At 34.9% G+C, this 11190-nt stretch overlaps 1 protein-coding gene across 4 annotated transcripts in view; it reads right to left on the bottom strand.

Annotated features, from left to right (window-relative positions):
• Positions 1-340: 340 nt before the first annotated feature.
• SLF1 (SMC5-SMC6 complex localization factor 1) overlaps positions 341-11190 on the bottom strand; it is a 34623-nt gene continuing 23773 nt past the window's right edge. For all 4 annotated transcript variants that reach the window (XM_059492426.1, XM_059492428.1, XM_059492427.1 and 1 more), the window contains 7 exons: positions 10932-11076; positions 8733-8878; positions 6669-6835; positions 6072-6175; positions 4015-4107; positions 3449-3631; positions 341-1140 (listed from right to left, as the gene is read on the bottom strand). In XM_059492426.1, coding sequence (XP_059348409.1) covers positions 644-1140; positions 3449-3631; positions 4015-4107; positions 6072-6175; positions 6669-6835; positions 8733-8878; positions 10932-11076 — 1335 coding nt within the window. In that variant the 3' untranslated portion in view covers positions 341-643. The remainder of the gene's footprint in view (positions 1141-3448; positions 3632-4014; positions 4108-6071; positions 6176-6668; positions 6836-8732; positions 8879-10931; positions 11077-11190) is intronic.

Below are 11190 nucleotides of genomic sequence, written 5' to 3'. Positions count from 1 at the left end.
CCAAGGACAGCCTTAAGTTTTGCTGAGGGTGAATTCAGTTCTTCAAAGCATCATTGACCTGGGGAGCAGCAAGTGGTACGCACTGCAATTTTGCAGATCACCCAAGTGTCTGAGCCATTCTCCTTCACTGCAGAAATAAATGAGACTACAAGCAACGTAGTGCTGGTGAAGAACAACATTTTCCACGTCTTTGTGTGAGCATTCTGTCAAAGACATGGGACATGTTAAATATTCATTCTATAAATATATAGTGCCTTCTCTGTTGAATTTTGCAACATGCAATTAATTTATATAATATAATTTATTTTTTGTTAAGTAAAAGAAAAATGGATAGAAGGACTTTGCATCTCTCTATGTTTTTATTTAAAGACATATTTATAACATTAGCTTTATTAAGGGATAACAAAATACATAGACACAAGCCTTTCCCAGGAAATAAAAATCAACTGCTTGGTTTAAGTTTAGGGTCGCTGCCTCTGAAAACCAAAGAGAAATATGGCACAAGGCACATAAAAAAAAATTGCAAGACAGTTTAACAGAGTGTAAATTATATAGCACATTCCTAAGATCACACACATCTAGACTTGTCAGGCAAGTAGAAGGTAGTAACACTCAAGATTCAGCCAATGTGGTTGTTTGGAATTTAACTGCTAGAAGGATTTAGGAACTGACATGCTTCTACCATAGTTTCCAGAACTGCTAATAAGGCATTCGCCTGTTCGCCAGGGAAGAATAACATGCTTTCAGATATTTCTTGAAGAAGCTGTGGTAGTTTTCCAAAAGTTTCCAGCTCTTTACAATACATATCCACCAGCCAATGTCCAGAAAATGCATTTTTCATCTTAGAAGTATCACAAACCATTACTGGGAGTATATTTGAACAACCTATTGCTCGCAGAGTTACAGTCAGGGGTGTAGACAAATTATAAAGAGAACAAAAATTAATCAGCATCTTGGTAAATGAAATCAAACACAGTTCTTTCTTCTGATTACTAAAATCTTGTTCTCTGCATTCATAGAAGTTTTCAATGCTCTCTCCTGGATGAACAAGATTCAGAAGTTCTTCCTTTGCTGTGACTGACTCAACATAATCCAGTGGCAGTTTCTCATGGGAGTCCCTTTGCTCTAGAAGGACTGGCCCTTCAGGAAAAACACAAACATTAATAACAACAGCACATTTTGTGATGAATTGGCAGCTGAACAAGATTTTTGGGTTGCTTACTGTCAGAAGCCAGGTGTTTAAGTTCCTTTTTTTTACCAAGTTATGTTAATGTAACTGATGACTTACACATTTGCAACACAAGATAGAACCTGTAGAGACCCTTTGTAACAATTTCTTTACAGTATTGTCTTAACTTGCATTGAGTATGCAAAAATAGAATGTTATTACTTTTGTAAAATTCTATTAAGTACTTTGTAGACTAGGCTATTTGCTGACATTGACTTCAAATTAAAGGCATGGTACTATGATGGTCTTTATTTTACTTTTCTGGATGGTGTAGCCAATCTTGCCTTATGCTGTACAGCAAGGTAAACTATTGGGGTAGGAATCCAAACCTTCCCCAACAACTGAGTTTAAAAATTTGATCTTAACAGATTTCTGAAACACAAAACATAATTACTCTAATAAATACATTTAAAGTAAGTAAATAGGAAATGTTTATTTGTTCAGAGCTAGTCTGAACAAATAAATCCTTTTAGTATTTCCTGTTTATAAGTACAAGGGATCTATTAATATATAAAGAGCTTACACACCTCTTGGGAAGTTTAAGAAAGGATGCATCAGTAAGAAAAAATGAAGGCTGTTAAGATACTACAAGGGTTTTTCAAATAGGAACACATCAGGAATCTCATATAAATTTGTATTACTGTGCTAAAGTAATGATACCATATTAACATGAATGCTTCTTCAGAAATACATTTTAATGACAAAAGGCGAACTCCCACATTTTGTATCAGTAATAGATATTTTAATTTTGCTCAGATTAAAGCTGTATTATCATTATAATTATTATTAGTGATCATTAACTTCTGTGTTCTAAATTATTGAGCTAAGTAAATTCACACCGAATAGTTAACACGCCTTCTACCATGGGCCTGTCGGTTACTTGACAGGCCATAACTCAGAATGTGACAAAGGCACACACAGCCTTACACTTGCCAGAAAACCTTGATGAATGCAAGTGCAAGTAAAGCTCTTCCCCTACGATAACAAGATCATCCATTACCTGTTCTTCACAGCAGCCTAGGAAAAATGCACATCTGTTAGTGCAGTGCCTTTTCCAGTTGGGGAACTGGGCTTACTATAATATTTGCCATTGCATCACTTCAGCTGATTGATCTGAGCCCAGGTATTGGTTGGGCATGTTAGATGCCAAGGTGACATGGCACAGTAGAGATATAAAACACCTGGGAGCTACAGAACTGAGACTCAGTAAACAGAGACAGAACTGCAGAAGGAATGTATTGATTATGATCTGGTGCTTGCACAACAGACACAGACACAGCCTTTAGGGGGCAGGAGAAGACTGTAAATACAGAGGGTCATATGGCAAGAATCTATTAAAATTTAGTTTCTCTACCTTAATTAATAGGCTGCCTAAATACACTCTTCTGCCTTATGACTAAGCACAGAATGATTTTTACTGAAAAAATCTGGGTTTGGCACATAAAACACAGTTTACAGTGACACAGTAGGGCAATGGTACAAATATTTCAAATACTCATTTTAGTAAATTATTTAAATAAGGAAGAGTTGCTATCCAAGATGATTCTTTGTGGATATTTGGTTTTTTTTTAAAACATGCTAAATTAAATACATTGGTACAGTACATACTTCAAGATACAAATCTGAACAAAAAGTATTGTTTAAAACATTGTATCCTTGCCTAAGGGGCAAAGTACTTTTTTTAGAAACTGAGGCATCTCTCTCACTATTATCCCTAAACAGCAGTTATCATGATTACAATATCAATTACTTTCTTCAACTAACAGTATTCAGAGACCATCACATCAATTTTCACAAATGCTGAAAAAATTATGTTGAAATACATGAATGTAGAGAGATTTAGCCAATCTGGGTTTGTGTTGTGGTAAAAATAGATCAAAACAATAGAAAATACTTAGCCTTGATTGGTGACTAGGTAGTCTTTATTTTCATTAGTGGAGAATATAGTTGCAATGCATATGGTGTAAAATGCAGGATAAAAACACTAACATATTAGAAAAACATGTGGAAATCCTGGTTAATTTCATATTCAGCTGATCAAGGGAAGTGTGAAAATAGTATTATTTTTACTGTAAACAAACCAGCTAGGCCTAAAAAGTTCTAAAATATTTCATAATAACTTTGTATTTTAGAAAACTATCAAGAAAAGCACTGAGAACTTCATATGGATTCAGAACAGAGGGTAATTTCCCTAAACTAGTTTAGCATAAATGCACTCACCCCCATGCTGAAGTAGCAGCTTGCCAATTTCTACATGTCCATTTGACAGTGCATCATGCAAAGGAGTCACCCCATCCACTTGACTGAGCAGGTCTACCTCTGGACAACGCTCCAGAATTTCACGGACACACACTGTGCTACCATGGTTACAGGCTTCATGCAAAGGCGTCCAGCCAGCATAATCTGAATTATAAATCAAGGGAAGTTTTAAAACAGCAGAAGTAGTACTGAAATGTTAATAATGTCATTCATTAGACAGGAAAACACTTTACTTTTATAGTACTCATTACAGCTGGAATGGCAGCTTGTGATTTCAAAACAAGAAATTCTATTGAAAAACATCTGAAAAAAATAGCATTTTTAAGAATCAGTAGAAAATGTGATGTTAAAATACACTTCAGTTTTAAATCCATCTTACCTTAATGTTTGCTGTAAAGTCCTCACTTTGTGTTATTTAAAAAAGAAAGAGCTTTATATTGTATAAAAATCTGTTACCAAACAGATACTAATATAGTTCTTTACGTGTCTTAATTTCTTAAATTTTATAGAGAAAATGAATAACTTACCTTGAACATTAATGTCTATTCCTGGCAAAGAGAGAAGCTGAATCAATCTCTCCACTTTGTTATTTCTGCAAGCTTTATGCAGGGCTGTCTCTCCTACCATAAAAAATTAATAGATTACACTAGACTAGACAAGATAGCAACTAAAGAAAATAATCAAAGGGTCTGGAACTAGGAGACCTGGTTATGTACCAGAAAACTCAATAATGAGTACGATTTTCCTTTATCCTTTTTAAACATCTTAAAAGAAAAAAAACCCCATGGAGCTTCTGTTCCACCAGAGATCCAGCAATGAAATTGTACTGCAAATGGTTTAACACAGGAATTATCTCCCCTCTAGTTCAAGGTTTAAAGCTTCAATCACACTATAAAAGCACCAAGTGATCACAAAACACCAAAAAATACTGGGTTTTGAAGCAGTAAAACTTTAGAGTGCAGTTGCCCTCCCTTAAATTTATTCATGAACCTACATTAAGATGTATGGTTCTTTTTACACAGCGTTTATAGCTTAATTCAAATGAATGTTTCTGGCTAAGCACAAGTACCTCTACACACTCAAGTATAAATCAAAACTTCAAATCTATTAGCAGATGGTTTTCTGTTTCTCAATAGACTCTCTGACTTGGCTACAGTAAAGAAGGAGGGGAGAAAGAGGGAAATTAATAATAATACCAATATTAATAATAATAAAATTATTACTAGTAGTAGACCCTGGGGGGAAAAAAAACCCAAACCGTAGTACCATGTACAGCTGAAATAAGTGTGAAAAATTAAACAGCAAACAACTGAGAGCTGCTGCTTATGTATGTAAAGACACCACTAGCTTCTGTGCAATAAAAACTTCAGACACATTCTAAATGCTGTTTTCTTTTCAATAATTGATTAGCTCTGAACAAAAGCCAGAGGAAAATCCTGATACCAGGTAAAGATGATGAACCAAACATCTTAGAAATTCAAGATACCTTAAGGTAGATCTCTTAGCTTTTAAAGTAAGATTTACATGGAACATTCTGTTATATTAATACCTTTACTATATAAATCTGTCAGCCCATTCTTTCAACAGAAGACACTACTTATAATTTCAGCAGGGGTGACTAGAACAAAAAGCAGGATTGGTTTGTTTGGTTCCACTTCCCCCCCCCCCCCTGCCCAAGTCTTTCAGTTCACTTCTCTTTGCAGAAATCAGATGTAATAATTCACATCAATTTTACTTGCAAAAGCAATAAAAACAAAGGGAACAAATTTTTAAAATGTATGGTCTGACTCTGTTGCTGAAGTTTTTTTAAACCTTTAAAGGGGGTGAGGTCTTCTTTTGTTTGTGATATAATTCTGTTTTTAATTTTTTTAACAACTCCAGCTTGCTTTTGCCAGTTTTTTTTTTCTCCTGGGAGTCATATTAATAAGAGTTGTAGGTAAATTTCTGATGATGAAGATGAAAAAGTAGTTTCAGCAAGCAATTCTGTAAGTACAGCAAGCCTCATGCAAAGTACAATTATTAAACTTGTGTAGTAAATAGGAACTGAATTAATTACTGCAGTGCTGTTTTATTCCTTAGGTACATGAGTTCCAGTATAGTAAAAAACAAAAGCCAAGTGCATTTCATAGTTTGGGCTGAATGCCTGGAAGAAAACAGTCCATATGCTTAAAACAGCTATGTAACATAGCATACTCCTCAGTCTTTGTTCACAAAATGTCTAGGACTCAGAGAGATGAAGACTGAATTATACTTGCAAATCAGAAGACGTTGATCCTACCAAGCACAGGTTGAGGTGGATTAGCAAAGTAAGGCAGGCAAGACTGGAATGAGCTCACACAAACTGTACACTGTATTTAATGTATGGAAGGAGGAGGGTAATGAAAAAGGCAACTTTATTTTACCATATATGCAAATTGCTCCTTTTAAACAGACATTGTAAAAGAGAAATGTGGACCATAAGAAAATAATTCTTGGGCATAAGCCATCGTTTTAGTCCAGCATTCATCAGGACAAGTTTTTAAACATGAAGCTATAAATTCTAACCACTTTAAACTTCTTAACATAAATTAGATATGTAGAATACCTTTAATATTTCTCTTGTGTACCTCTTCAGCCAAAAAAGAACTCCCTTTGGTCTGTGCAGTCTGGACTTCTATTTTTGCTCTAAGCTTATTAAAGATTAAGTCACTGAAAAGAAACCAAAGGGGACACATTTAAAATCACTATTTCATACTTAATCTATGTGTACTTAATGGTTTTAAATGCGTACATACAGGATACTTAGATTTAGCCATTTCAGCATCATATTGGAAATGTCTTAATTACGTAAGTTTTGTGACATTGAATTATAACTGTATTTAAAATAGAAATCAAATAGGATTGTCCACTTTTAAACTCTTTTTAAATGTAATTCCATGAACAATGAACTTCTGTATATACCCTATAAATTTAATATTAGGCAAATAAAACTACATCAGACTGCATATACACTGAAATTGCTGATCAAAGAGAAAAGGGGAAGCCCCAGCCCAAAGGTGTTATGGGCTTACAATGGAGCTTTCTGTCAGCTGAAGTAATTTGTAGACAACAAAACAGGTCACATAAAGTTCAAGAAATGTGTCAGGTCAGAAGCTGTCCCCCAAAGCAGAATAAAACTGGTGATGTTATAGGTATTACTTACGGTAGATCAGGCAGCACTTTGACTTGGTTCTGCTTATCGCCATTTAGCATCTGTAATGTCCTTTGAGACTCAGGGCATGGCTGTTGCCCTATTTTCTTTTTCTTTGCTTTGTGTTCCTCTGTCTCACGCATCCCTATCTCTCGCAAAGCAGGTGAATAGGAACAGACCTGTTGCAAAAGTAACATTTTATAAATGCAGAAATTTTCTTTTGTTACTCTTGCTGCAAAGCAGTCATCTTTATCCACATGTATCCATCTATATTCTTGATGTATATATGTTTTTTAAAATCTGATCCCTGAATGATTGTACATCTAGATTGTTTCAGTTTGTCTTTGCATTCCTTTTTGACGTTTTTGTAATTCACTCTTTACACTGGCCTCAGTGAGTGGCTTGTGTCTGAGAAAGAAAATGGGAAGTTCTAGGCCTCTCTCAGGTTTGTGGCAGCTGAGAAAACCTGGATCTCTTTAGCTGGATATAAGACTTGAGTACAGTAAACTGACTTTCATGTATTAAAACAAAGTAGTTACAGACTTCCTACTCCCAGGGAGCAATTTGGTTAAAGACAGACTCACTCCACTCCTTCATCTCTTCTGAGATGAGGGGTTGGATTAAGTCTTTGAGCATCGCAAAGGCAGCAAGCCAGTTACCCCTCAGGTGCTCTCTATTAGGACAGCCTTGGCTGTTGCAGATGTTAGCTTATTTCCAGTAACACAGAGCTTCAAATCCACTTACCCTGGTCATTTTAAAAAGTCATCTAAATTTCTGCAGTTTGGCAAAAGCATAAGAAAAAAAGGCCAGTGAGAGGGATTCATCAAACACTCAATGATTATATTTGAAGAAAGGTATTAAGGAAGGCTTTGAGTATTTAGCAGTTCACTGTAGATCTTGCAAGCAATGTACAGTAGGTGAGGAACACCTTACTTGCACCTTCGCTGCATATTTACCACCAGGGAGCTGTTGAACTCAGAGAAAAGCCAAGCAGATAAGATGCTGTATGAGAGGAACTGGAAAAACTGAAACGCTTTTACTGTATGGAATGAGAAAGAAGACTTAGTCATACTAAGGAAAACAACAAAAAGCACATAGACTTGTTTCAAGCACTGCAACAATATTTAAGTAGTTGCAGAGAGTGATCAGTAGTCATGGTGATACTGAAAGTAGCAATTCTACCCTGCATGAGGCAATATACATCAAATATTAGTATGCAGTTGGTTTATGATAAGAATTCTGACAGTCTTTTCTTCAACCTCTGTTTAAATGTGCTGTATTAAGAAACAATGACCTCTCTTCACAATAAATTCCTGAAAAATTTAGGAAAACTTATGTATGGGAAATGTACAAAGGTATAAATTTGGTTTTTTGTGACTCTTCCTGTAGAATAGTACAATACAGACAAACAGCTATGGATTCCATATTCTGTTTAGTCATTAGTGTGAAGATTACTGAAATTAGACTCTAAATTAGGGCATGACATTACCATGTGATTGCCCTGATTTCCCTGCATCCTGCCAGCAGTCATGAATTTCTTCTGCAGCTTTTACCATGTTTTTCCTCACCAACTATCACAAATTGTGATTTGAAGGCAGGCAAAGGTTTGCAAGTAGGAGAAAATTTCTAAGAGAGGAATTTCATGGGAATACACTGAGAAAATCTTCAATGTAACAATTGCCTGGACCTATCTCTTCAAAAACCCTGAAGGAAAAGGTAGCTGAGAAAAATCACACTATATTTTGGCATTCTCCTTAAGTACAAATGTAACACTGCAATCATTATATCAGGGATTATTTTTAAAAGCTTTCACTGTTGTTGCATTTTTTCACTTTCATGATAACTGCACATAAACAGATACCAGGTGTGACAAATCCTCTGGCAAGAAAAATCTTACTATTGCTCTGGATCCAGATCTCAGGCAAAGGGAAATTTAAATGCATGGAACACATGGAAAGACAATGCAGGCAACAAGCATGACCTTAGACCACAAAGAAAAGATATATTTCAAGACTTTTATGAATCAAATTACTTGTAAAATACTGAAGTGTGATAAATTTTTAAGGAGTTACTTACTATTTTCTGAAGAGAAAGAGGTTCTGTAGAAACAATAATATCCCTATGTAAACACATTTGTTTGAAAATTGCTTCGGCAACAAACAGTTGAAGCCAGTCGGATGGTATGGCACAAAGAAACATTTTTAATTGACATACAGAAAAATCTGGATAAAAGTAATTGGAGAAAAATAAGTAAGCCTAAAAATGAAAATACAGAAATCTACACACTACTTCTAAATTATCTAGAAGATAGATCTTCCAAGCTTTTTGCTCCTATTGCAGATTCAGAAACTTATTCTACTCAAGAATTACTAAAATTCTTCACATGAAAATAGATTTTAACCATCATCTGGTAAGATGACAAGATAGTGAGAGAATGTTAAACATATTTTAGAAGACAAAGCATCCCTTTTTGTGTGAAACTTTTAAAAATGCTCTTAATACAACGTTATAAAAGTTATGGCTTTATTTTGAGAATAAAATTTTTTTTTTGTGAAGTTCTACAAGTGTTCACCTTCTAAAACTCGAAGAAACACAAATTCAGGTAAGAGTTATAACACATGAACAAGAAATCTGCAAATAATGCAGGTGACCTACAAGCTCTACATTAAAAGTCACCATAAGGAAACTGCAACCCCATTCAAATGTACCAAATTGCTTATACTGTTTAAAAAAATGCCCCACAGAGTGGCAGAGAAACTTACATATCCATACAACATACATCAGTATGTATCAGGCATGTGTCTGACCTACCTCTGTTTTGGAAAAGAAGACAGAAAGACTGATTTTTTTCTTACAGTGGTAAGAATTTGTATTTTGATTCTAAGAAAATAATTTTGTCAAAATAACAACCAAAATGGTTGGAAAGTAAGACCTGCAGTGAGGAAGGAAATCTTAACTGTATTGGGGGAACCTTCTGTTCTGCTAAGAAGTGCTCATAAATTAACTGATCTGTAGACTCAAGCAAAAGAGAAACCCAAGTTTGAGAATACAGATGTTTGCTACTGTACGTATAACTGAATTTAGAAAAACTCGCAATAATTTTGCTTTGAGTGCTGTGGATTGTACCAAGTGGCACAGGTCAAATAATCTCTATAAACAGACTGAATCCTATTCTTGTTTTCCCTTTTGTATACAGGAAATTAATGAAGTCTCACAGAAATACTTATCCAAGATTTTACCTATTATATGAGGGCTACAAAATCCATTGAAGTGGTACATATTAAAAGCTCCACTAATTTAAACACCATGAAGTTCAAACTGAATTGGCCTTCTAAGAACTAAGTCAGCCTATAAAAGTTCTCATAATTTGCTTTCTGTAAAACTGGAGTGAAACAAATTGTCCAGAGATTAAGATTTTAGTGTAGTTTCTTTTCATTATGGTTCTTCCCGAGTGTCCAGGTAGAAGACAGACACAATTTAAATGAAGCTTACATATACCTGTTACCACATAAAGTGATGATTGAAAAAGGAGTCAGGGGAAGCTTTGGTAGGAATTAATTTTGAAAACTAAATTAAAATAATTCAATACTTTCTTGAGATAATTTTGTCTTGCAAGCTCCTCAAATCCTCGCGGCTAAAAGTACAGATACTTCAACTGACATTCCATGTTAAATGATAATGGTTATTTGAGTCATGATGTTTCTGTTTACCTAGTCTATTTAATGAGGAGGAACTACAGTAATTCATGGGACTCAATGGAATTTTCTTCCATTCCCTCCATTAAGTCCAAGGATTTGGAAGAGACATTGAAATGTTTCAATTGAAGTTGTAGGAGTCAAACAGTTCACTGTAGGTTTTAGACTTATGACTGAAGTGTCTTTAGCAAGCTATTCATTTTCTGGAATGATAAAATTTGCCTGAGCTAAGTAAAGTGCCTCCAATTGCCTGTCTGAATTTAAGTTTTATTATGATATGCTTAAACTTCTCCTAGACTGACAAGAGAGCTCCAAAGACTTTTTTCTTCCTCAGACTGTGTGGTCTTGCTTTCACACCAACATTTAGCCATTTATTTAAAAGGGATTTTAATAAGAAAACCTGTTCTATTTGATCTTTGCTTGACACTGACAGACAGATACAAAATAAAATAGCTTCCTGCATATGTACACACCATGCAGTGCACAGCTGCAAAACAGGGTAAAAAACTAAAAACCGAGGATTTTAATTAGGACTTAGCATCTGATTAGAAGAATTTTGAGAGGCCTTGCAAACACTCACCATCACATGAAATGGCAAGGTAATGCGCCAAATCAGGCACTTGATGAAACATATTTCTGTCCATAAGCAAACCTGAGATGATCCAATAGTCCACTACAGTTCCAAGAATTGCATTTAATAGACCAGCAACTTCACTTCTGAAAGGCTAAATGGAAAAAAGCATAGGTGTATCTATTGATCTGTAATATATAAAAAATTCAGACTGATAATATACTAGAAATAACATAGAAAACTTTTTTAGATAAAAGCTCACTCTGCT

The sequence above is a fragment of the Ammospiza nelsoni genome, chromosome Z, assembly GCF_027579445.1.
Source record: "Ammospiza nelsoni isolate bAmmNel1 chromosome Z, bAmmNel1.pri, whole genome shotgun sequence".
Classification (NCBI taxonomy): Eukaryota; Metazoa; Chordata; class Aves; order Passeriformes; family Passerellidae; genus Ammospiza; species Ammospiza nelsoni.
This window is presented reverse-complemented; position numbering and strand designations above follow the sequence as displayed.